The sequence below is a fragment of the Bombus fervidus genome, chromosome 1 (genome assembly GCF_041682495.2).
Source record: "Bombus fervidus isolate BK054 chromosome 1, iyBomFerv1, whole genome shotgun sequence".
Taxonomy (NCBI): domain Eukaryota; kingdom Metazoa; phylum Arthropoda; class Insecta; order Hymenoptera; family Apidae; genus Bombus; species Bombus fervidus.
The window spans coordinates 17,413,152-17,441,032 of NC_091517.1; the positions used below are offsets into that span (position 1 = coordinate 17,413,152).

At 35.8% G+C, this 27,881-nt stretch overlaps 2 protein-coding genes across 23 annotated transcripts in view; one reads left to right on the forward strand and one right to left on the reverse strand.

Annotated features, from left to right (window-relative positions):
- The window catches only part of LOC139988665 (synaptotagmin-10), a 53,582-nt gene extending 32,053 nt beyond the window's left edge, over positions 1 to 21,529 (forward strand). The window contains exons 2-10 of the mRNA XM_072006337.1: positions 8,281 to 8,543; positions 9,392 to 9,535; positions 9,826 to 9,954; positions 13,303 to 13,457; positions 13,590 to 13,758; positions 14,132 to 14,252; positions 15,067 to 15,238; positions 15,327 to 15,527; positions 17,209 to 21,529. Of these exons, the coding sequence (XP_071862438.1) occupies positions 8,281 to 8,543; positions 9,392 to 9,535; positions 9,826 to 9,954; positions 13,303 to 13,457; positions 13,590 to 13,758; positions 14,132 to 14,252; positions 15,067 to 15,238; positions 15,327 to 15,527; positions 17,209 to 17,212 (1,358 nt within the window). The 3' untranslated portion in view covers positions 17,213 to 21,529. The remainder of the gene's footprint in view (positions 1 to 8,280; positions 8,544 to 9,391; positions 9,536 to 9,825; positions 9,955 to 13,302; positions 13,458 to 13,589; positions 13,759 to 14,131; positions 14,253 to 15,066; positions 15,239 to 15,326; positions 15,528 to 17,208) is intronic.
- Positions 21,530 to 21,739: 210 nt separating this feature from the next.
- Rg (A kinase anchor protein rugose) overlaps positions 21,740 to 27,881 on the reverse strand; it is a 414,732-nt gene continuing 408,590 nt past the window's right edge. For all 22 annotated transcript variants that reach the window (XM_072006201.1, XM_072006150.1, XM_072006238.1 and 19 more), the window contains one exon: positions 21,740 to 27,758. In XM_072006201.1, the coding sequence (XP_071862302.1) occupies positions 27,668 to 27,758 (91 nt within the window). In that variant the 3' untranslated portion in view covers positions 21,740 to 27,667. The remainder of the gene's footprint in view (positions 27,759 to 27,881) is intronic.

Genomic DNA, 27,881 nt, shown 5'->3' on the forward strand with positions numbered 1-27,881 from the left:
TATCGTTTCTCGTGCGGATTGAAAGGTATAAATCTGTCGCGTGATCCACGTTTGAATTTTAATTGGCTCGATTACACGCACGACTTCGCGCCGTTGATGCTTTCGAATCATGGCCAATATCGCATAGAAGTGAAATTTGAATCGAATATAAATTGTAATAGAGCGAATGATAGATTTCAGTTTGAGAGCATTTAGAAATATTATACTTTAGCAACATTAATTAATACTTTTTAATATTTTATATAATTTTTGTTAAATTGCTTTCTGATGAAAAATATATACGAGGGAATGATAAATAACATTTTGGAGTTTATTGTTTATCGTCGATTAACAGGAATATTTTATGAGAAATTCCAAGCTATCTCTTATCAAATTTTATTGATTGTATTGCAATATTTAGTACTTCTATCTTTTTGAAATTGCCTCTCAATGTGAAATATATAACCTGAAAATAATAAATGGTATTTTACTGTTCGTTATTGGTTTTCGATTAACGATAATGCTTCACGAGAAATTTCAAGTAATTTCTTTCTCAAGTTTTAACGACTGCATTATCATATCTAATATTTTATGTAACTTTCTAAAATTGTCTTTCGATGGAAAATAAATGGTACTTCGTAATTTTTCTTTTAAGTCCTTTATCTATTGTTTAATATACTTCTTGATATTACAAACAATTTAAGTAATAAAAATCAATATTGTGATTGTGATACAAAGTATAACGAAAAACAAATATTTCTTGACAATAAAATATGATTGTTTTTGTCACTATACATCGATGATTAATTTTACATGAATTCGTCTTTTCTTTTTTTACAATATATCATCCACTACTATTTACAAAGACAAAGACTTATTATTCGTTTAACAACTCATTACATATTCATGTCGCGTTACAAAGACAACGGAATTAAATTACAATCGTTTCATAAATTTTCGCGCACAATAATTAATATCCAAATTCGCTATCCCATAAATTTCTTCTTCCAATTAAGCTACCAATCAATTAAGTTGAAGAATTACGCATTCCAAACTTTGTCGATATAACAATATTTCTATATACGCACATATAATATAAATATAGATAATAAGGATAATATTTGACATATTGTAAAATATTCTTCTTCAAGTTATCTAAATAAAATCCAAGATATCAGATTAAATCGAATCAATCGAATTACATCGAATCTACCTTTATTAGCGACCCTAAAGGTCTCAGAAAAATCGTGACGAAGAACAAACGAAATATAGTAGGTCGAAAGGTCGCCGATCAAATTGTCCGATGTCCCAGATGATGCAAGTGAAACGTGACAGTCCAGCTAACCTCTTGGAGATTACAGCGCGCGTTAGAAAGGTAAGGTCAGGGTCGTGAACATTTCGTCACACAGTGATCAGTGCGTCACGTGCCATGGCCATGAAAATTAATCTGAAATATCCAATTCAAATATAGCTCGTATTTTGTATTTCTCGATCGATTGGCCAATATCGTCTTATCACGAATTTTCTATCAAAAAGGGATCGTCCCAATTTCGTTTCTTCAGAACCACTGTAGTTGAATTTCAGAGTCGTAATTTGATTAAAAAACAGTTCATTTACGAAAGGGATGAAATCCTGTATTTGTGAAATTTGCAAATATTGACTTAAATTTTATATCGACAAAATATTTTTCATTAAACAAGATGAAAAAATTTATCAATAATTTCATTGACTAAAATATTTCTTTAAAAATTAAACAAAGGCGATAAATGATCAAGCAATTATTTCGAGAACTGTAATAGAAAAATTAATAGAAAATAAATTACTTTAAAATTTTATATTGCATAACTATAATACAGAAATTAACGGAATTCCAACCTGCATCAATACCGTGAAACCCAATCATTTTATTGTATATACTTGAGCTCTCTTTACATATAATATATCTCTTTAATCTGGACGTTTATCATAAATACTTCGTGAAGTTCCGCTTAATTGGAACTAGGTGCAGAGGGTAAAAATTTGCGCGTCACCATGGTAAGGTGTCTGTGCAACGCACAAACCAGCCCATATAACCTTGCCGCCTACGCAACCGGGATGCGAGGGTCAAGGCTGGCGTGTAATCCACGCGGAAGATGAAAAAAGCTAGCATAATCGATAATTGAACGGCTGTATGGCGGGGAATTTGCGCAAATGGAAGGTGGACCATATGACTAGGCAATTTGAAATATCACTGGAAAACCATGCAGCACGTTTTCCGAGTATGTAATGACTTCCGGGGCTCGATGTTTCCAACGCTTTGTCATAATATTCCAACTCAATGGGGACTCCATTGATACCGGATATGACTGTATATGGAACTTTATTAAAATACTGACCTAGTTTTAAAAAAATCATACGTTACGAATTCTATACTCTTTTCCACTCTCCTTTTCTTTTTTAATTTCGCGAGTTAAGTGAAGAATTTCAGCACCCGATAAATCTAAAGTGGAGATATACTGTAACGTCCTGTGGAAAGAACAACGGTAAAGGGTATTGCACGGAAATTTATCGCTGACGGATACCATTTTAAAGAGCCAGTCTGTATGTGAGACAGAGGTATCGTGCATTGTAAGGTGTCAAGATTGTTATCGTGTACAAAGTATTTTAATAGGACGGATGGATTTCATAAAAGAAATTAAAAATTAAATGGACATAAACTAACTTTATAAACTGACTTCGCTTATGATCTCGTCTAAGAGCCTTATTTTTTTTACACCATTTTTGATAAGAACGCCTAGGAATATCCAAGCTTTGTAACTTCAGTACAGAATGTGTTAATTGCATATATTGTAGTTGAAATCTTCCCATAATATAATAATTAAATTTCAAACTCAGTCAAACTCAGTTATAAGAAGAGATGCAGTTACAAGCAACTCAAGCTGATACATTACTTAATGATACAAAGAGAGTAGAAAATAATTTAGAACCATTGAACTATTTAGCTTTACCTTTGCACCAGTTGGGTATTCCTCGACTGCGTCTCAACGATATCCACGTTGAAATAGCTGGCGCCTACATCAACTGTAAAAGTAACTCGAGCTTTTTCCTCTCAACTATTCCCTCTTAGTCGACGAAAATAAAATATCCTCTTGCGAAACGACTCGTAACTCTCGTAACTGTTGCACCGCATACCGAGCGATATACATCAAGATAGTGGGCGGGGATGAGTCAGAAAATGGCCTCGGAGAGCTTTGGTACTACTAAAAAATGCAGGCTGGACCGTGTTCACCCTGTTGCAAACGAATATTAAGAGGCGGGTAAAGACGTAATTCGCTAGCATCAATCACTTAAGCGCGCACGCAGAGACGCTATGGCATTCGAGACTGCGATTCTCGAACGAATGGGCCGTAAATCGAGTTTACGCCCGAACCTGCGCACATTATCACCTTCGTCATGCGATCATCGCTACCTTGCTCCACTAGACGATAAGAATGAAGAGACCTTGGTAGAACTCAGCTGTTCGAGCTTTTTACGACCTTCTGGTGCGTAGCTTCGCGATTACCGATTCGTTACGATAGGGTGGAAAACAAACCAGTGGATGTCAGAAGGATGTAGTAAACTTATTGAAGACGCGAAAGAGAGTGGAACGGTTTTATCGATATTCGATTTTATTACGAACGATAACTTAACCTATTTACTGTTATGATTCCTATCTAGAAATCATAAAAAGTTATATATATATACACCGTAAATTTTATGCATTAAGATTTCCAAACTGGGAGTCTTTCATCAAATCCATCAACCTAAAATTTCCTTCGGATAAATAAACAATTGTATGTACGTTCTTTTTTAAATTTCCAAGTGCAGTCTAAAAGCGTAGATTTATCGTAAAAAGTCGTAGGAATTGAAAAGAAAAACGAAAGTGCCGTTTAATGGAGGATATTCTGGTTTATCGTAGTATATTCTTGGGAAAAAGTCCTTGCTACATGGACTATCTATGACCGCCTATAACGGGCCTGTGTAAATGCGGTGATTGCAGATCTTCGTGTACTTATACATTCAGTGACACACAAATTTACAATCATTATGAATACAGGGGACAACATGGTCGCACGTAATTCGTAACAATATCGGATCGAATAGGTGGTAATTATTTTTAGTCTTGTCGGGCTACGTAATTAAAGGATCGTTTATTTAAATAGGGCAATTTACGTTTCGCAAGTGTTACATGCTACTTAATTCTGCATTAGAAATCTGTGTATCCGATACAGTTTGTTTCTTATGTGAGATACAAATATTTGAGCAAATTATTAAATTTAAACAGGACACTAAATTAAATTTTCATTTTAATTAGGATGTAGTATATTGTATGAAAATTATATCATAATATGCAAGCTACCCATATGGTTTTAATCGAGATAATTGTACCTATTATAGTTACATAGTAATTCTAATTTGAACTCCAAACCCACTAAAGATGAATTTGAAGCTTTATTACGAACAAACGATAAATATATATTTATCAATCAAAAAATATTCCTATGATTTTGAAACATAACATGGAAATATGAACTGTTCATACGTTGTTTTAAATTATCTGCAAATTTAGAGCTCGAAGTACTATCTACTCGGTTGACGGCCACTCCTTTACTAGCCGCAATTTTTAGGAATGGAATCTACTTCGCAGCATTTATGTTTCTTACAAATTTTAAGTTTACATACGCGTCCCAGACGATTCTCGTATATTAAATAACTCGCTCAGATATTCGTATTTATATAAAAATTGAAGAGTTGATAATCCGAATTGTTTAGTCCGATAAAAGGTACATCCAACAAACGAAAAATCCAGGCTCATATATCGGCTCAATCGTTCTAATCCAATCAATCATGCGGTAACATCCTCACCGATTCCAAAAACAATATTTGTGCGATGGTTGTACGCGTTGCTTTTGTCTTGCCGCGGAATCGATATTTTATTTTAAAATGGCTGCATATATGATATACGAGCATCGAATACATTTTTGTATTGACATGCGTATAACCTGAGGATTTATATAAAAGCGCAATGAAATTTATAAAAATGCAGATATCGTGTCATAGAGAGTTCGACGCAAAAAAATTGTATGGAATAGAATAAATTCTGATTCGCACAAATCATCCATACTGAAATGTAATGAATTCTTTATCTGAAACAATTAAGATTTATTTTTAAAAGAATCTACTGAAATTTCATGACTGTATATACATTTCCTAAATTAATATTAAGGAAAAAATTTGTTACACAGGATAGATTAATTCCAAAGAAGCTCAATGCTCTAATTATATTCTCTAAACTCCTAAGCATTCAAATTTATTCGAACCTCGAAATATTCTCTAATATTTCTCTTCATTTTTATTTCAAATCTCTACTTTTTATAATTAACTAACAGACTTCATATTGATCAATATGGATAATTGATACAAGTCTTTCGAATAATGAAGATGGCTAATTAAAACAAATCCGGATAATAAAGAAAATTGACGAGTTGGAAAATCGATTTGATTTTATTAATCCGATTAGTCGTACTTCAACCTCTCTGCAAATTTTCCCGTTAACCATTGCCCATAACGATTGTATTTAGATTTACTAGTTAAAAAAGAGTGTATAGAAGGAATCAGATTTAAGTATCAGGTTGTAGTCATTCTTAATCTACTCGATCGCTTGTTAATCCTCCTACGGTTCACAAAAGATGAGAGTTGCCATTCCGTGTGAAGCGCGTGATGGTCTCTTCCGTTAATGAATTTCTTAGTTATCAAGATAGATAGGTTGCTATTTTATTCTGATTACGTGTAACTCTTTAGAAAGTAAGATTTTTCAAACATCTCTTCCTACATATCATGGAATAACTTAATTAAAATTTTTCGAGGCTATTCTAAATTAGTAAATTAGGTGCCCCTAATAGCTTGGTATTAAACATAATGCATCCAAAAGATGTCCCTCAATCAGGATTAGAAGCTTATATTAGACAAGACCATGACAGCTATCTCTAATTGATTACTGTAGAAAATGGTTTGGATCAATAAATTATATAACACGCTAGCAAACCATTAACAGGAGCGAAATTAATACAAATTAACATCTTGTTTAAAAATTAAATAATAATTATTTTTAAAGCATCACTGATCTCCGACCTTCACTTAATGAATCTGTATCGTATTTTACCTTCGGTAATAACCGCAGAAGCTTGAAGCAACCCTATCCTTGAAATGTTGTCTTGTCTTGGAACAACAAGAAATAAATATAGCAAATCACTTAGCTATTACCAATACTTCTTTTTCTGTTACCTAATTCGGCAATACCGTACTTACACATAGTCTCAGCGATGCTAACTAAATTGAAACTAAATACCCTAACCATGTAAGTAAATAAATGTAAAATATTTAAATATTTAATTTTCTAAAAATCATAATTATATAATGTCTTTCGAAGTGTCGAATAAACCTACGATTAAATACCTATTACGCTGATGAGTGACTCACAGGATCCCAGTAATTACAATGTAAAATCCTAAAGAAGAGGATACAAATTCTCAGAAGTAGGGAACCAAGTTTAGAACCTGAAGGCGTCGACATCCGCTGATGTAGTGGGAAAATCATTGTTCGTCAAAACGGTGCGGACACGCGAACGCCTAATGAAGCATCCTACCCGTTGGAAACTCATTCTATTTGCATTATTCGAGGCGCCCGTTGTATTATTATACGAGCCAGCTGGTTGCGACGAGTTCCTGTCATTATGGGCGTTGAAGACACGATTAATAAAGACGGCAGAACAAAACGCTCTTCAACTCGAGACTCGTTTACGTGAAGATGTGTCTAACGCAGGCATGAGCAGCTCATGACCGTATATTGTGATGGAAAAATTGCTAAGTGTGTGTGTATGTATGTGTATGTCTGTATATTAAATCTGACAAATTCACAGCTGTCTTGAATCTAATTATTGATTGTAATTATAATAAATATAATTATTCATTTCAGCTATAGTAAAATATATCTACTTTTTAAAGCGCACATTCTCTTCCAACTTTCATAAACTTTACCTAAATACATCCTACAGAACTAACTTTAATTTTTGAGTAAATTTTTGTTAAATTTTATGTATCAATATCAAATTCCCCAAAATAGAAACGTAGTCCATGTTTTAGCGCGTACGAAAATCCATCTGGCTCTCATTTTCTCGTGGGCGACCCGCAACGCTATATGTTACATTAATCACTGTGCATGTGCTTTAAACGAAGCGTTATTCTTCATTTGCATCAACTTCTGCCGACGTTGCGAAAATCATCTATGACTTTTTGCCGTCGGACTTTAAATGACTCATACCGTGTGACATATTGTAGGCTTAAAAGGCATGGACAATAAACATTTTACCTACGCTCTTTTCTGTTTCTTCTTTCGTTCCTTTCTTTGCCGTGAGTGAAGGCGCTTGTTAGGCAAAACGAGCAACTTTGGGAATGTTTTATTATGTCGCAGTTTATCAAAGAATGTTCCTACTTCTTTTTCTTAGTGGATTTGTATTTTTAATTAATTACATAACAGAGAAACATGAAATTTGTGACGTCCATTTATGTCGAAATGATCAACTATCTTAATATTAGAAGATAGAACAATGTAATTTTATTCTTTCATCGTTAGGTAGATGTTCAACCATATTGAAGTGTATCTATTGTTGATTCATAGGAATTAAAATGATTGATCGTGTTCACTGTATTTATCTTCCAGATTTAAGTCGATACTGGAAAATATTCTTTATTTGTCGTGCTACGCACTTCATTAGAAGTCTCTCAATTCTTCAAAAAATGTAATTATCTTATCGAGAAACCGTTCTAAACACTGTTTCACACAACTCGAAATTATCCAAAGTTGCGCAATTAAGGGTCTGGATGGTGTCTACCTTCCGCTATCGATCGGTACCATGTAACAACAGCTTATTCGATTTAACTGGTATACTAATTTCGTGAGTTCCTCGCGTGCTTTGCTAATCTCTAGACGAAAAGACATTCCTTCCCTTGATTAAAATTTTTAGCTCCGTTAGGCGCCTTATCTCGCTGTCTCTTGTCTAATTTAATTAACTACGAGCTTAGGCCTTTGAACGTGGTAATTAACGTTGAATTTCGTTATATTGCCTCAAAGTCTTTTCTATTAACCGTCCGTCAGTGAATCGTGGTACTTTAATTGAAAACGAAATCTAACGAATAAAAAAGAAAAAAAAAAATCTGAGAGGGATTGTTGCGTTTTCTTTTGAAGAAAATGTTCCGTGTTAATGTCCTGTGAATTTTCTCGCAGAAGAATGGACGGAAACGTTTCCGTATCAGCTGCTGGTTGGAACGGGAGTAGCGTTGATGGCTCTATTACTGTTAGCCGCCGTGAGCTTCCAATGTTCTTCTACCTGGCGATGGTTAATGAGGGTGAGACGGCACATGAAGGAGCAAGACGCTGAGAGCGACCTATCGCAGCAAAACGCTATACGTATCAGTCATTCCCTGCCGGATCTCCAATCAGAGCCAATCACTCACGAGTACGTCCAAGAGCAAAAAGATAGCAAAAAGGTATGAGCGATAATATATGTACAGTAGAAACGAGTTGCTTTCTTTTTTTCTTTGTACCAATTATGAATATGAATTTATTAGTCTAGAAGAGTAGTACGAAGTTTTACTTTGCGTATGATGTAGATACGAATAATGTTTAGGAATATTCCAAGAATTTTAAATATACATTCAAAATCAAAGACTATCGAAAACATTTGCATCTTTGTATATCGTTATACGCTTTATTTAAGAATAACGAAGATTGCGATGTAACATGCAAATCGAATACTCTGCAGGGATAGCAATCTTATTTTTCACTTGATAACGTCAGCTGATCTCATCTACTATCCATCATTAATATCCTGTGCTACAGCAAAAACACTAGGAACTACGACGAAATTATGAAGCTGTTAATAAGAATAAAAAGTACTGAGCTTAAAAGAAAATTAATAGACAGGTTTTCGCGAAACGCGAAGATACTTTTGAATATCGCTTGAGTATTACTTTTCTTAGCACTCAAGCTTTAATTCAATTTCAGTAAAATTATTTTCTTAAGAAGATAAAATTCAGAAACTATAGAAGACTGTTCAATCATGATAATTTCGAATATTCAAGTAACCATCTATCATCTTCCTTGTAGGTATTATATACGAAAATTATATTAAAAAGATTATTCCACTGTCTAGTTTGTTTACCGCGCAAAGTTTGCTTGTAACAATACCGAAACACGTAAATGGAAATTTCAAGTAGCGAAACATTACCGAAGAAAGTTGTTAATTGAACAACTAACGAAGAGGCGGTCGACTTTCAGGATAAACTTCTGAGATATTAAGACGCAATGAACGTGTTACACTGTGGCTTGTTTATAGGTATTGCGCCAGACGACCCTACCCATTGTACCGATGAGACACCAGAGTTTTCAGAGACAACTTTCCCATCGTCTCGATCTACCGATTAAGTTTAGCATCTGCAGCCTGGAGAATCGTAGCGATTCCAGTCTTGGCTTAATCAAGGTACGCTTAACATTAGCAAATCCCTTTTGTTCCTTACTTTCCTAGAAGTGGAACACAGTTAATCAGAAAATCTATCACAGTATTCTAAAGGAAAAATTTGATATTGAACGAAGAAACCAAAAACAATACAAAACTTAAACAATTTAATAGAACTTTTTTCTTCGAACGATCTTCCAAAAGAATTTGACACAGACTAGACAATGTACCAACGAAGCGACGTGCAGACAAATGAAACAAACTAGCAAATTTAGTTTGTTGGAAGTTTTAAACGTGCGTCTCCGCATTTGCAGCCTGAACTTTACAAAAAGGAGCTGGGACAAGAGGATGCGGATAGTTGCAGTACCACGGAGATGGAGTACGCTGGCAAGCTACATTTTGCTTTACGCTATGACAAGGAGATGGAGGGTCTTGTGGTCAAAGTGAGTTTCACAATATTCCAACTTGACCTGTATTTTGTTTGCAGTCATTCGTATATATTATGAAAGCATTCCAGGTACAACTGGAGTTGTCATATCAGATATTGTTAGTGTTGCTTAAGTTATGCCCCGAGGATTAAGATCTAACTTTCCGCGGTCTACCTCTTGAGACAAATGAAGAGTATCTCGATTTACGTCGTTGGCTGTTAACTTCACAGAGAGAAATATTGGAAATATTCCTCCACTTCCTTGCTTCCCTTCTTCATCGTTTCCAATTCAGATCTGCTAATTCGCTACTAACAAAAGTATAAGCACTCGAACTCAAAATTAAAACACCTTTTAAGCCATTAATACTCGGAGGCAAGTGTCGCAATAGCACGAGGCACGAAATTAAATCATCGTGCCGCGGCGCGACGCAGCAGTGATCCGACCACGAACACAGTTATCGGTGTATCGAAAACCGCTGTACGTGCCTGGTAGTCACGCTCTTATTCCTTTATACCGAGTGTCTCTATCGGCGGAAGCTAGTGCCGAGCTTTTTTCCAAAGCGACGCACGTACCTCGCGAAATCAACGTGGAACACAGAAAATTCTTTTTATTGGCACGATGACCGACATGCGCGCTCTAGTTTCATCGTTTGTTTCAAAATCATATTGTTCCTGATTTAGGATACGTTCGATCACGTGCAGCCGCTTCGATTAAACCGCGCATTCGTTCAAGGTCGTGACGTGTCCGAGAAAAAATTTTCAAGATAGATAAAGACGGGGATGCATAAAACGAATCGATGATGCATAATCCGATCGAATCAAAATTAATTTCGTATTCATCGTTACGCGAACGATTCGTGTCCTTCGTTGATGATTTACGTCAAAGAACGATCACCGCTCTTCTCAATACATAATTCCTTCTCGAATCTAGGTACTGATCCTACATTGAATATTCATAGCTGAGAGTGGTATTACCTAAGAACTGGTTTTCCAATAGAGAATCTGTACTGGAATCAATTATGGAACTTAAGCGGATATTTGTCGGTTATCGGTAGTAGATATTGTTAACATATTATTAGTAAAATAGCTTCCGGAATATTGAGTGCAGAGTGAATGAACAGTGAATACACGAATTAACAATGCAAACTAAATGTAAAAGAATACTAGGGATATACCGACTAGTGGCCGGATAGTCGGTTATTTTTGTAGTCTACAATCAATCGGTGACTAGTCAGTAAAAAAGGCTTGATCGGCCTTAAATTTTTGGTTTTACTAAGAATTTGATGAAGCATAGAAATCAAAATACAATGTTTCTTTATGTAATTAACATAATTTTAATCGTTTTTAATATGTAGTATACTTCCTTATGGGTGCATATTTGTACGTAACATAAAAAATTAAAAATAATAATTAGTATTCATCGGAAGAAACTAAATAAGTACCAATTAACTAGAAACATTGTTCATTATTTCTTAATTTGATCGTTACAAAAAAACCCTTCTAAAAGACAAAACAAGACGTAATAAAATAAATCTAACGAATAATGTTATAAAATCTTTTTCTTGGGTTCCTAATATCAAACAATCATAAAATTGACACGTTTTGGAGCGATGTTTGAAAATGATCGGCAGAGACGACCAGTCGACTAAATCCCTAGTCGGTGCATCTCTAAAGAACACTTTTATCTTAATAAATATGATCAATTTTAAAAACCTTGAGGAAATATGAACATTGATAAGGACATTCAGATTATCTTTAAACCATCTACCCTTTAAAATGGGAAGAAGTAGGACATTAACTCTGCCCTAATACCTTTAACATGTACTGTTTGAAACCAAAAATTACTCTCATGTAACTACTTAAAAATCAGAAGCACACGTACACATATACACATGATACAATTTCATTATTGTGAAAAACTTTAAAGTTTTCAAGAAATGAAAGTAATATTCCAAGTAATGGAAACGACAATTACACTATTCCACGGTGCATAATTGACCCACTCGTTCGAACAACTACCATTGTGGCGAACGCTGAAAATAGATCAATGTGGGGACACCGATTCTATTGCAGGGTCTGTCAGAATGAGAACGTTTTCGTGATGCTATACGTGTGTAGGTAAATTCAACTCGCAATTGCACTCGAGCGAGCTAATTACCTGGTCGCCATATTTAGTGTGAGCTATTCGATAATGATAATAAAGTATCTACGTGATGGTACTATAATGATGGGCAGTGCTCTTGGTTGGATTAGCACCCGATGCTATCGTAACTCTGTCGTCGCTGTTTGACTAATAAATAACGTGTCGACGTGTTAGCGTTCACAAAATGGAATTGAAGGTGATTGAATTCGTTCTAAACAGGGCGGAACCCACGTTTCGTGGCACAGAAATGTAAACGCGACTGGATGTATGCATGCCACGTAATCGGTCTCATTCATAAATTTAGTCGAGGATGAGAGTATAAAGGAACGCTGGCAAAATCCACTGGGAACTGAATTTTTTATTTCCCCCCTTTTCATCAACCCTTCCATCGCTGCGCGATTCTAATAATATTCCAGATTAAATGGCATTAGGTTGAATAAGATGGGAATTAGGAACACTGTCGCATTATGCATCCATTTATTATTCGAAGAATTGTCGAGTATTGTAAAGAATTTATTCTATCGGTTTTTTGTTCAAAATTTAATTTTTTTTACTATCTTTAAAAATTAAAATTTTTACTATCTTTAATATTTTTATGTCTCACAAAACTTTTTTTTCTTTGGATGTATAACATTTAATAACTATCGCCTTAAGTTAATACCTTCTCAATAACTTAATAAGTAGCAGCAAATATACAGAGATATCAACTGAATCTACTTAAATTTTTATTCGAGACACAGCTGACATCAATCTTGCACATTTCCATACATACAATACACTTCCCCTCAAACGGATCGGTTTCACGGTTTTCTGCATACCAAGTAGCTTCACAATTCCAGACAGATGGAACAGATGACCAGTTTCTCAATATTACATCGAAATATATTTATATAAATTTCCGTTATACACTACATTCGATACCTACTTTGCAAGTCGTTTCGAATTAGATTCTTATTCTTTACTTTATTATTCAACAGACAGTTCAAATCACCGTCATATTATACCTATGAAGAGCAAAAAATCATTTGCATACATGTATGTTTTTTAATGGGATCTTTTAAATCAGATCGACATACTCGATCATTTGATACCAGTTCGCTTTATTGACAGTTCTTTCGATACGTATCAAGCGAGTTAATTAAGATATACGTATCAAAAAAAAGAACGTTTGGAAATATTTTAGATAATCACTGTAATCCAAAAATATAATATTTCTTACAGATTCTAGAAGCTCGAGAATTACCAGTGAAGGATGTGACAGGTAGCAGCGATCCTTATGTTAAAGTGTATCTTTTACCAGACCGAAAGAAGAAGTATCAAACGAAAGTGCATCGAAAGAATCTAAATCCCGTATTCAACGAAACATTTATATTCAGGTTAGCGCACGCGATTGAACGAATTTTTAAATAATTGTGTTAAAAGAAAAATTCCTCGACCATCTGTAGTTTTATAAATTATCATCTTACATATGGACCTTTTATGATACCAATACAATTATCTGCCACCAGTGTATCGTACGAAGAACTGAGGGAGCAGTATCTTCAGTTTTCCGTTTACGACTTCGATCGATTTTCCCGGAACGATTTAATCGGGCAAGTGGTGTGGAAGGAGCTGTTGGACTGCACCGACCTCGAACAAGAGATTGAGTATACGATGGACATTCTGTGCGCCATGCAGGTAGCGAATATGTCATTGAAGCGTGTTTTTTTATCATTTGATTTTATTGAAATATTTTCACCGCGTGTTTCAGTATTAGAGCGCCTTTTAAAATTTCATAGTTTCACTTAGAGTACGATAACATTTCTATAAAGAGAAGAAGAAATGGATATGAATCTAAATTAAATGAAAATAGAACTCACACTCTTTGCTTTAGTAGCTAAAAATTTATTTAAAGAAAAAGAAATATACACGAGAAGTAGAAGATAGCAGAATAATATCTGTCTTAGTTGCGGCAAAAAATTCACAGAGTCTATACTTTGACCTCGACTTTGGACATCACCTTAGCCTCCTGTACTTTAGAAACTGAACCGGTTTTTGCACGTTCCTTTAGGACAAAGTGGACTTGGGAAAATTGATGCTGTCGCTCTGCTACCTACCGACTGCTGGCCGGCTAACAGTGACTGTAATTAAAGCGAGAAACTTGAAAGCTATGGATATAACAGGATCGTCAGGTAATTTGCTTGGAACTGTTCCCTCGCGATCATCGATAAGCGGCAAAATGCGTGACGTGAAATTTTTTGCGTTGATAAGTGCGACTACGTTATATATTAAATTGTTTATTTTAGGCAATAAACCGCAATTTTTATCCTTACATGATTTAGTATGTAATGTGATTTGTCTTTCTAAAAATAATTTCATACCCTTGGGTTATATAAATAGAATTATAGCATATTGTATATACATATGATACAAAATTACATTTAATATAAGAGGAAATTATGAGCAACATGAGAATACAAGATTCATATAATGTTCAAAAATACATGCATTTTCGTCGCGATGGAAAATGTCATAAAATTAAACATTTCAGTTATTTTGAATTGTTAATATGTGCTCCGACAAACGTTTCAGGAGAATGTTCATTAATCCGAATGAGAAATTTACGTTATACTCTCTCATTAGAGAAAAGTAACACTTCCACTATTTTGCAAACAATTCGAACGAAAGAATTACAAAGAATATTGTCGTTTGTTTAATAAGTTGAACTTTTATCATAAACCAACAGTGACTCATGTAAAATAGAAGACCACACACGCTCTCAACTTGATGTTCCTCTATCATAAAGTTCGCTATAATACATCACTTAGTATATTCTCCTAAAAACTGCACTTCATGTCTTAACCAGCACCATTCTCGCGTCCCATGCCACTATAAAAAAAAAAAAAAGAAAAAACAAAAACGCACAGAAAATCAATATTCCAACAACCATTCTCTCTCTATTGCTGCAATAACATGCTGAAAATACCTAACGTGCTACATTTTCAGACCCATACGTGAAGGTGTACCTGCTGTGCCAGGACAGACGAATTAAAAAGAAGAAGACCTCTGTGAAGAAGAACACGTTGTTCCCCGTGTACAACGAGATTCTGGTGTTCGATGTGCCGGCGGAGAACATCGAGGACGTCAGTCTCATAGTAAAAGTAATCGATTACGACAGGTAAGCGGTACTGAAAAGCGTTTTTCGTGAAACGCAGTTTCGATCGCAGATCAATCAATGATCGGCCACGGCCTAATTTTCTTTGTAGAATCGGTTCGAACGAATTAATGGGCTGCACAGCGATTGGTGCTGATTTCATTGGTATTGGACGCGAACAATGGCTAAAAATGCTGGAGAACCCAAGGAAACCGGTGACGCAATGGTATCCACTGATGGAAACGGTTCCTGGCCATATTCCAGCCGTGAGTTCGGAACCTCTTCCAGTGAGTCTGAGCTGCTTGAACAGCAGGTAAGTGAATGAATAGCTGTTTGAACTTGTCAAAGTAATTTTAATTGGGGGTTGGCTAACATGTTTCGTTTTAAGTAGAAATGAAGACTCTTTGTATATTTGATATTTCAAAATGGGATCAAATTAAGATATTTAACTAGGAAAGAAGTTCCATACTAGTGATGAGATTTTGGCATTTTGATTCTTCTTTCATTGTTTTTTTTTTTTTTTTTTTTTTTCTTTAAATAGTAAAATTGAAAAAATACTTTGACTGAGAAAGTCTTTAAAGACGATTTTCAAGATTTGGAGAACAAATTTGAGTCATGTAATGAAAAGAATATTACACGAAGGGGAGGGAGTTTTTCAGCTACATTGTACAAAGAAATGTGTACAATTTTATGACAAATGAGCTGAAAGAATTAAGTCCCAACATGGTAGGATCATCATCGAAAGTATCTGTTCTGAAAGTCCGCTGCATGTTGGAAGAAAAATTGAAATATCACGTTACAGAAATGTTTTTTTCTTGTTTGCTTATATAATATATACATAAATAAAATAAAAATAAAACAGAATTTTTTAATACAAAACAGAAAAAGAAAAAACAATATGTTTCAAAATGATATAGTCACTTTATAATATTTCTAATAGTTTGTTAATTGTTTCAATGTTAATAGATTATTCTGAAATATGTTTCGATAATCTTTAGCTTTGATATTACTAGAAATAAGATCTACACTGCAAAATGCATTCCACGTCGTCACACTTCCACTACCTTGTTATCGTTTTGGAAATGTTCTTTCTCCTTTGTGAATATTATGACAATAGTGTCTTCAGACATCTGGACCGTCTAAATTGAATTTCTTTTTGTTACTCCAGATGACATTTTCCCATTTGCTTATCCAAGCCATATGTATAATGTGGTGCAGTTCAACCGTTTTGTTTTATTCGTTTGCGTTAGAGGTGGCTGTGTTTTCATACGCTTACATTCAATTTGTCCTTGACCCGATGTGGTAACATCTGCGTACTGTTGATTTTACAGCTTCAATTCCTGGGCACTTGTTGAACACTTATTGTGGAATTGCTCATTTCTCTTAGAATTCTCCTTTTTTGATAAGTTGTTAATGTACATATGCATCACCTGGGTTAATTACCATATGCATCGTCAAATTTTAAAAAATCCGAAATTATATGCCGCGAACGTTTCATCCTTCTTGCAATTTCCCTTAATAAAACGATTATTTCTGAACATTTCGATAATCTGATCTTTTGCAAGTTCTGTTAATGCGTGTCCTCTTGCAATTTTGTTAGTTGAATACATTCCGTTGTTAACAACATGCCTAATGAAGCAAATAGTGTACCACGTTACATTATGCAGAACAACAACGTAACATTATACAGAACAACAACGTAACATATGTCTAAGCACAATCGGGTTGCTAATGCAAAATGGATTGCCAATGCAAGGGTGTGGTATTAAGAAAACATTTAATCAACTCGATACTATAATTTTGTTTAACATATAGAGTATCGTACAATGAGAAGTGTCATTTACTAGGATGATTCTATCATTTTGGGACAAACCTTACATTACAAGATTAAAGATTAAGCAATCTCAACTGACTTTGATTGAAAGATTGAGCGAGTAAGAGCGGACGTTCGTAGAAATGAAACTTCGATATGGAATAGCGTGAATCTTTTGCAGATGAAAACAGCACGGCTGGAATAAGTATCGCGGGAAGTCGCAGTTCTTGTCGGACGTCGGCTTGGGCGTTGTTTCCTTCTGTCGTCATTTAATGCACACCGCTTGACTGACTTAAGTACAATTCCTATCTTAAAGAAGAAGGGCTCGAGAAAGAAACACGAAAGAAACAAACCAAACCAAAAATTAAAAAAAAGCAAAAATGTGAAAAAAATCAGAAAAAAGACATAACACACTCTGTGCTTTTTGGAATATAATTAAACGTAGCGAGCGTGAAATAGTAAACGAACAGTAGATCGTAGTAGAATGTTTGTAAAAGTGTAATATGATAGCGGAGTTGATGGATGGCCAGGTTGCTCAAACTATCTTTGCACAAAAAGTAACGAAAAAATATACATATATATATAAGTATAAAAAAAAACAATATTAAGAAAGCGAGAAAGAGAGCAAGATAGAAATAAAAGATAGAATAGTTTATTTTTTGAGAACGAATCCAGGCTGGTCCTGCATTCAAGCGTACACACGAATACGAAATATAGTTTATCAACTATACCACGAGCATATATATTTTATCATCAAGAGAAAAGAGATTCATTGACCCAATAGATGGTTGAGAATAGAGCAAAATTTTATGATGATACAAAACAACGGAACGCGCGAACTGTTCGCTGCTCGATACTTTCACAAAGTATTCTTTCCCTTTCTTTTCCGATCGAACAATACGACCAAGATACTAGGATAACAATTGGGATCCCTATAGACGCGTGAAATTTCTACAGACGATATTGGAAAATAATTTTCTGGCGGAATATAAAGAATAGTAGAATTGTGAATAGAGAAAATAAGCTTTGCTATATACACAGCACTTCGAAATAATCGGTACGAACAAAAGAATCAGTGCGGAGAACGATCGGTCGAACGCACAGATTTTACTCGAAATTGTTTCACAATCACCTGTAATGCTCGTCGGCGATTTAAAATTTATTTGTATAGCATTATCTTTGCTTCCTTAATCGTACCTGAATTGTAAATCTTTTTTCATTTGGATGTTAGTATCCTTTGCTGTTCAAAAATAATTGTTACAAATAATTTGTATTTTACGAAACAGAAATATTCTGCTATAAGCTCCGATTCAGTCGGATCATTTATCTCTGCATGCCTATGTAACGAGCATCGTAAATATTTAAACTCGCTGAGATCTACAAATACGATGTCAACAACGCATAAAGTTTGTTAGTTATACGATGTGAAACGTATATGGTTGCATATTACTTATGTACGTGACACTGTTGCACAGCAATTATGCTGCACTCGTTGACTTGCGATATAATATACGAAATAAACAACACGATACATACAATAGTCGCTTCAGATAGTGATCTTCGTGAAATCCACCGGATGGATCCTATCGTATAATCAAAGCACCTCTTTCGTGCTTCCGAAGTTAACTCTTTCTGTCGATTAATCTATGCATGACGCCACGAGGAAATGTTCTAAGGACAATAACCGATTTAACCAGATAAATCCTGTAGACTTCGAATAGAGCAATATTTCCTAAACGTAAACGTATCTGTGAACGTTACTAATCGTTGTTCTATGTGAATCGTGCGATACGAACACAACGGGAAGCAACCAAACGAAGAGCAGGATAATATAGATGAAAAAACAAGATAAAAATAGATGTAGCGAAAGCGACGTTTACTAATTCACGCTCCTACGCCAATTTCGCGCAAATGTTCTTATTTAAGGCGATATGTGTTTCGGTATGAAGCTCGTCGATGGGCACTGTTTGTGATAACGCGCCCGGAGGTACGTGCATTCATATGAAACGAACAAATAAACACACATACAGAAACGTGCGAGTACAGTCCTTTCAAGGAAAGTGTGTAATGTAATGACAATGATATCATTACGTTTAAGAGTTTGAATCGGTGAAGGCCGTTGTAGATAATTTCTATTATGGCGCCTGTCTACCTCAGCTATCCTTTTCTCGGAAAAGGAAGGAAGGAGAGGATTTCTTGGGAATCTTATAGATTTAGGAGATTTAGAAGGTAAGAGTTCTTAATGGTAATTCAGGAAATACAAAATTGTGGAGAAGTCGTGAAATCGGCGATAGTAGCGCTAGTATGAGAGAAAGAGAGAGAGAGAGAAATAGAGTGGTTCTAAGTTAATAAAGAGAAGTTAAAGGAGCGTCTCGTAGAGGCATGGAGAATTTATTTAGGGACATTTATTGAACTTTATTCTAATACGTGTGTATCTACTCGATAACGTTGCATGCACGTGCGAAGGGCTGCGTCGTAAAGAAATGAATCAACGCGAACGATGCGGAGCGTGTATATCACACGTATACAAGCGACATTATGATGTATCGTAAGAAATATGTATAACAGATATAATAATCAAGTATAAAGTTGAAGAACACGGGGTGTACGAGAGGAGCGCGCGTAAAATGGTACCAATTGTTACGCGTCTAATGATACCTCGATCGACCGCGATGGCTTGTATTTTATGTCGGTTAACGATCGATCAGCCATGAAAAGTATAGAAGCTGCATTCCTGCATGTACATGGGCGTCTTTGGAAGACATACGGATGAGGAGGATCGTCGAGAAGCGAGCAATCGATGTATACGTAAGACAGAATAATTGCCTGCTTAATTATTAAGGTATGAGATTTCGTTTGTAAAGACACTCTGTGTTCCATGTAGTTGAAAGTATATCTAATCTGTATCGAAACATAGATTACTGTGCAAGAGATACTATAGAATGATAGTTTTTGAACTAATTGCAAGAGAAAATGGTGATAACATAAGTACAGTAGAGACACGATAAAAATGTGCCAAGCTGCAAAATAGTGTAGTATCGTAGAAAGTAGCGCAGAACGTCATAAGCTTTTAGTGGTTAATCCTCGGAGCATATACACGCATATATACGTATATTTGTATAATCGTTGTACTAATACGCGTATCCAGTCAATTTGATAGTTTGGCTGCCGGTGAGTTTTTCGAGATCGTCCTTTGAGATTCCAGCGACGCCCATCGTTGTTTACACGGCAGACAAAATTAACATAACTATTATATTCTTTCGTACGAATTACAAGCATTGTACTACAGACTGAACTTACCCGAACAATTTCATACGGTGAACGTAATTACCGCGATGCCTGCATCGTTTTGCAATTGGAGTAGCCGTTCAAACGTACTGAGACTGAAGAACGTTCTTTTCTATGTGTATGCAAGGAATAGATACATGATAGAATAGATCTGTAATACCGTAATACTGTAGCTAAGGTCACGAGTATTCACCAGTGAAGGTTACTGAAGGATAAGTGTTACTAGATATAAGTGCTACTAGCAGAAAAGTAGTCACAGAAAACGTGTTCTTATAGACATGGGGAACTATGAAGAGGAATATAATATTACAAAAAAAAAAAAAAAGAAAAAAAAAATAAAAAGGAACCGAGCTACAGCAACAAATACCATTAAAATTTACGATCAGTGCTGTCTAATGCATGTAGCATCTTTCATATGGCTTTGCTATACTGCAGTATATCCCTAATTGCTTTGCAGTAGGATTTCAACCTCGCCGGTATTTTCCAATCCCGTGTCCCCTTCCGTATTTTCCTCTTCAATATTTTCTTATTCATTTTCTACTTATAATTTCTTTAACAATAGCCAACTATATTTCATGTTCTCCTATTAATGAGTAAAATTAGTGTCCTGGTTTCTCAAATAAAATCCAATCAAAGGATTGGGGCAGTATTAATTTTAAGTCGAGAAATATCCTTTCAGCAGCCGATGCTGGTAGCTATTATTATAACTTTGAATACGACAATTAGTTAAAAAATAGCGACGCTCGATGTAAGTAAAGTCGTTGACCTGCCTGATACTCATCGTCAGTGTATGAATTCTTTTCAATCTGGCATTTTTCTATTCGTTCCTGTATACTATTATTATGCGTCAATGTTCGAGTTAGCGGGTTACTTTTTTTGTACCGTAATCGGATTTTTCGAGTAACGTCGAACGATACGATGTCGTTTCACTTCGCATCGTTCCATTGGATTTGTCAAACCGATGAAATATCGATCGTGGATGATCGATATGTGTGGGACGCGCATGCATATCATATCACGAAACGAACGAACGGGCTGACGAGTATTTACATATTTCACTGGACAAGTGATCTTCGAATGGAGAGAGTAACCCGGTACCGCTGGTAACATGTACCTATTTTCTAACGAGTGTGTATAATCTATATTATATATCCGGGCACGCCAGTGTCCTCTTGTGATTGTGAATGAAATAAATAAATCGGTACCATATAGAATTATGTTTCTTGAAAACCTATTCCAATGATTTTTTGTCGATTCTTTTTAAATTAAAATAAATACCTTAAAATCTTATTCATGGTCATCGAAGTCATGTCAATGGCATTGAAGGCTGCTTCAAGGTTAGTAAGTATCCATCAATCAATGTAAATTTTAATCATTAGCGTATCTAGTACAACAGTGAAAGTGAAAGTAAATGAAAAACCATCTGCAACATCAAATGTACTTTTCATTTATTTGACTACTTATCTTTACAGATTAGTCTACCTTATGCTAAGATACAACTTTCCCATTATGTTACCTCTAATCGAAACGTTACGATAATACTAAGTATAAAATAAGCAATAGAGCTTATATTGGTATGTAGCAATGACTTAAGTACCTCTACTTAATAGTACTCTGTTAAAAGTGCCGGGAATTAACCTGCGTCGCCCGTGTTCGACGAGACTGACCGACGTATGATGTCGCAGTTACAATTTTGGCTTTCGATCGGAAATCATATTTAGACAAGCATCGAGGTTCCATTTAAAACTGTAATTAATTTTGCAGTCATTTATTCGTCGATCGAACATCGATCCATCTTTGTTGCTTTTATTATTATTATTATTATTTTAATATTTTTTTTTTTTTTTGTTTCATTTTATGGCGTTCTACGTATCATCTACATCGCGTCGTAAGTTGTGAAAAAGTTAGGCCATATTATTATCTTTCTTCGTATCTCGATTATTTTTCTTTTTTGCATTTCTTTTCTCTACCGCCCCCCCCCCCGCGCCGTAATTTTTCCCTTTATCCTTTTTACCTCACTTCACCCCCAATTTGCTAATCGAACATTCTCATAGCGAATCGAATATTAAGATTCTAAATGCTGGCTTGAAATTACGATTAACAATGGACATGGCGTAACGTGGTGGTGAAATATACATTATGCATACATAGAAAACAATATGCCGCGGAACGATGTTCAGTCTTTGAAGAAATGTAACTGCAGTGATTAAATTGGTTTATTTGTGTTGTGAACCGGATGGGCTTAAGCTTAATCCAGAGCGGATGGCTCGTGTAGCATTACAAATGCTGTACAATTATTTAAATCGTATCGCTTACCATAAGAAACGGACTCACGATTATAAAACACTACTTGACGCAGATGAACTCGATGATCACGTTTAAACAATCGCAGTTCTACATGATTTCGCTATATGTCCTTATTATTCTCTGTGTGTATGTGTTTCTTCTTCATCATCGTATTTTTCTCTGTTTGCATTATTATTAGTTTTAGTTTTCTCTCTACAATCTCGCATATATTGACTTTTATCGATTGATTGGAAAATTATTTCGGGTTTGAGAAGAAGCTCGTGACGACGGGACAATTTTTTTCCTTTCACGAAACAATCGCCAAGGATTTTGAATCCAAATTGCACGGATACACGTTTCGACCTTCCTCGCTATCGAATCGATTCCACGTCGTCGTCACGATTTTCTTCAACCGTGGCGCAGTTAAATACTGAAGAGGTTACGATTCTAACGACTAAGCGTCCGAGTAAGTGTTATCCCGCGACATTTATGCGCTTGTCCCTCTCATCCGCCCGTGATTACGCTTAGAACGTTTGATTAAATCCGTACGTAAGTACTTCTACGGGCAGTTCCGTATGTAAACGAACCGTTTAATCTTCTTGTCTATTTATTTTTTTCCGCCTATTTCTTCCTTTACATTTTCCTCTTCTTTTTTTGTGTTCTTACCTTTTTGCGTAATTTTTCTCCTAACATCTTACACATGGTTCGCAATTACCTCGCACTTTCTTGATAATTCACGGTAAATAACGGAAACATCGTCTTTTCTTGGCTCGATATGGAAACCATCGGACGAACCCTAACTCGTTCTCGAATTGTACAAATTTCTGTTTCCTTTTTTTATTTCACCTTCTTCGTGTTCGTTTTTTCTTTTGTATCGTTCGCGTCTACCGATTCAATTATTATAATATTTCTTAATAAGTACACATGTCAAAATGCATTCACAAACGCGTGTGATGTCAAGAATACTAATCAATTATACCTCGTAATCATAGTAATGATAATTAATAATAACCATATGAATTAATAATGAGAATAAAGTATAGTTGTAATAATAATTATATAGGCAAACCTTTGTTGTAGCGTTGTACTTAGCGTTATTTAAAATAGTAGCGTTACTCTTACGTGTACCGAAGTTCGAGTACGGACAGAAAATTGATTTTTTTTTGTTAACTTCCTTTATATATATTTTTTAATATATATATATATAATATTATTTATATATATATATATATATATATAGCAATATGGAGGGAATTTACTAACAACTTGCTCGAAAAGTGTAGCATTCTCACACACCTATAAACAAATATAAAAAGTCCTCTTTTTAAAATCTTTTTGTCCTTTTTTTGTTTTGTTTTTTCATTCGTTCTCTCATATCATTTTGTTTTCCTTATCCTCCTTCCTTAAGTTCTTGCTTTCGTTCATCACGGTACATTCTCACTGATTACGCTGCTTCGCACTTGTTAAGTGTTTATTTTTGTGCAGACGTGTTAATTTCTCACAAATCTTTCAAATTTGCAAAGTTCGAAAGAACTTGTTCAAATGTCCTTTTTCTCGACCTTCGAAAAGATTTAAATTCGACCGAAAAACATTATGTGAGAAGCAGAGAATACAGCCAGAATGACACGTATGTTTCTTCTCTTCTGTTTTCTTTTCCTCTCTTTTTTTACCCCCTTTCATATTTCCCTTTGCCCATTCCTAATTCCATTGTAGCGAAAATAAGGTGTCGATAATACGCGGACTGTACATTAAGTACAATGTGTGAACAGTTGCACGCGTGACAAGCTATCATCACGCGTACGCGAGAAATTAACATTATCCAAAGCACCAGACACGATTCCCTTTCTCGCACACATGCACACACACGCATACAGCAAACGTGCGCATTTATTCCTCTTTTTTCTTTCATTTCTCCTTTTTCTCCCTCCGTCTGGCTAGCAAGATTTCTCATACACATTCTCTCTCTCTCTCTCTCTCTCTCCACGCGAACAAAACAACACGAACAATCATGCAATAAGCACGCCCATAACGAGTAGTAGCGATAATACCATTGTTTAACACGTTGCTGCACACGTAACATTGTCCTATGCGTGTATAAATTGTACGATTAACGAGACCGGTAGCGAACCGGGTGCACGATACAAGAACCGACACTAAAAACTTTTATGATAAATCGTTATTACAACTTTACATCGTGACATCTTCTTTTTTTTTTTCTTTGTTTGTTTGTTTCGCAAGCTCAAGAGTGATTGATCGCTAAAACGACGGCACCATGCACTTACTTTAGATCTACCATGTAGACTGTACTGTAATATGATTATTTTTTTTTTTTTTTTTTTTTTTTTTTAAGTGTATCGACATCTAAGAAATTCGGGATCCATCGGTAATTCGCCACGTTTCTGGTCGCGAGTCTTGACTAGATGCATCCTGAGACGTTTACATCTTATATCGTAATTCAGGACAATTTTTCTATTTTAAGAATACATTCTCGTAATCCATTGTGATTGATTTGTCTTTCTTTAATATTAAGTACTTTCCGCGGTTAATCGCACAGAATCGTGTTGAAATTAAGTCTCTATCCTATCGAACGCCACTGTGTAGACTCGCGAGATATCACGTCGCGACAATTACCGACGTGGCCACAAAACTCACGTTCCGGATTATCCTCACTTACGCCACCTTTCCTTTCACGCCAACCTCTTTTCGCGCCCTCACACACTTTGTCCACCATTTCTTCGCCACTCTTGCCTCTGACTTTTCATTCCTTCGTTTACGAATACCGTCCGATTTAAATATCACGTCACTGATCGTTACCGAAGAGAAACACATTCGGATCTACCGAGATGACTAACAAGCGTGCGTGTAAAAAGAAGAATCATTGATCCGTTGGATAAAAGCGATTCGCTAGCATACTACATCATAGAAAGTGAATGACATTTTATGCCGATCGAATATCAATCGTAAACAATAAAAGCTGTGCACACACGCGTTTCCTTTAATTCAGTGATGAACACCAATTTTTATGCAAGAAAGAGTGACTAGCATTCGTGATACAGCGAAACGACGAGTAGACGAGAGTCGCATGGATCATTCGCGATATTGTTATTTCTCGAAAAATTCGTTCTACATTTTCCTTCTACTTCTTCGATGATCCATCCAATTTGATCGACCTTTACATTTACACATTTATCTCTGTTTCTTTCGTTCTTTGATCTTGCGATTGTTCACGAGGTGCAATCCTAGCCTTTTTCTGTCCCATTCGAATCGTCATACGGGCGACACGCTCACACACGAACGACGTCGATCTCTAGCAATGACTATAGGATCGACGTCAACGAATTCGGGTAAATCCACGTGATTCAGACTCGCTCGTTTTAAAGCCTATTAATAATTCTTCGTCTCTGCTGATTAATTATACATCGCGTGCGAAAATACCAAGAAATATCCTCGCAAAAAGTTAAGCTGGACGGCTTTGATAAAAAATTAGGATCTCTTTCGAAGGACGTGAATATTGGGGAATAGGAAGTGTTTGCGGGATGATAGTGATGATTACGGTGAATAGTATTATATTGTGTGTGTGTGTGTATGTATGTGCTTGTGTGTATGAATGGGTATTCCTCGAGATTTGGGGCAACCCAGTGCACGGCCCTGCGAAAAAAGCGTTGATCGTCCCTGCGAAAGTGCCTTTTTGTGCAAACGTGTAAAGATTTGAAGATGTTTATTTTGTGAAGGGATCTCTATAGGTGGGATTGTGTTTTGAGTACACGTGTACGTGTGTCGTTTACGGTCCTATGTCTCGTAAAACTGAACTCACTAAGTGCTTAGCCAAAAAGTGTGTCATTATCACGAGCAGCAATTACGACATCAGCGCAGAAATACAATTCTCTCCCTCATCTGTCGCTCATTCGCTCGACACCTTAACACGAAGTTATCCGTGTACGTATATAATATATAATATATTTTATGTATATTTATACGCCGTAGAGATAATCGTATTTACACGGGACGTTACTCTAGCACTAGACATGTGTCACCGGAGGACCATAACCACGCTCATGTTCCTTTCGTACAAGAAATAGAAACATAACGTGGTTACGGCATGCCACAAAGAGATACTCGCGATTACGTCGTTGCGAGTTTACTGTGCGAGGATCTGATCACGATTACATCATTGCGCCACGCACCCTCGAACGGTGTGAGTCGAGAGAATCGGCCTTCGAGTATTCGCAAGCGTACAGATAAATTTGAATGTATTCGTAATTGACTAGCGTTTCGAGAGAGAGGGAATGATGCGGTTCGTATCTATTTCTCTTTTCTTTGTTGAGTCCTCCTGGATACTTTCTTTCTTTCTCTCTCTCGGTTTTTGCATGGCTAGAAATCTCGAGGCAAGTATCGATACCAATCGAAATCGTAGAATAACGCGTGCTCGAGCCTGGCCAGTTCCCCCGTGCTCGAAATTTCGCTTCACCTTCGTGCACTTACGCATGGTCAATCGGTTCGCACGCGTCATCTCACGGAAGCACTCGAATATTCTTCCATAGAATCGCGAAAAAGCGAATATTATTTTTTTTTTCTTTTGTTTATTGCTAAAACGCTGAATATCATAAGTATACCTGCTGCTCGGCGACTACTGTTCTCTGCGCCCACTACTTGATTGTAATAAACGATTACGAAAGCGTCGTTGCTCGTTGCTCCTATCTGTAAACACTAGAGGATCAGAGTTCGTTCACCATACTCGAAATCGTTTTTTCCTTTTTTTTTCCTTTTTTTTTTTTTTTTTATTTTGAACGATCGAGATAGTCGATGAACGCTTTGTCCAATCCTCGCGTTATTGCACGATGCGGTTTCCTTTTCTTTAAATTCGACACGTTGCGATCGAATCGTAGATCTGTTCGAATCGAATTGCACACACGATCGGATGTTGCGAAACTGACTTTTGAGTGGATGTTACCGTCCCTACTCATACATGACTGAGGGAAATCTGTTGATGTTGTAGAAGGAAGACGAACGACGGATGAACTACGTTCGTGTCTCGTTCGACTTTGCTAGACGTACGCGAAACAGTCTCAGTAGCGTTGCTGGAACTCGTGATGCCATCTATTAAAGTCGATATGGAAGATCACGATCGACCCGTTGGCTAAACCAGCTAGGAGAAACCTAAAACGTTAAATAAATTGCAATTGTGGATTTGCAGTTGTAATAAATTTCTTTCTCTTAACCTATGATAATCGGAAAAGAGATGAAAAAATGTTGAATTATATAAGTGATACGAAATTTAGT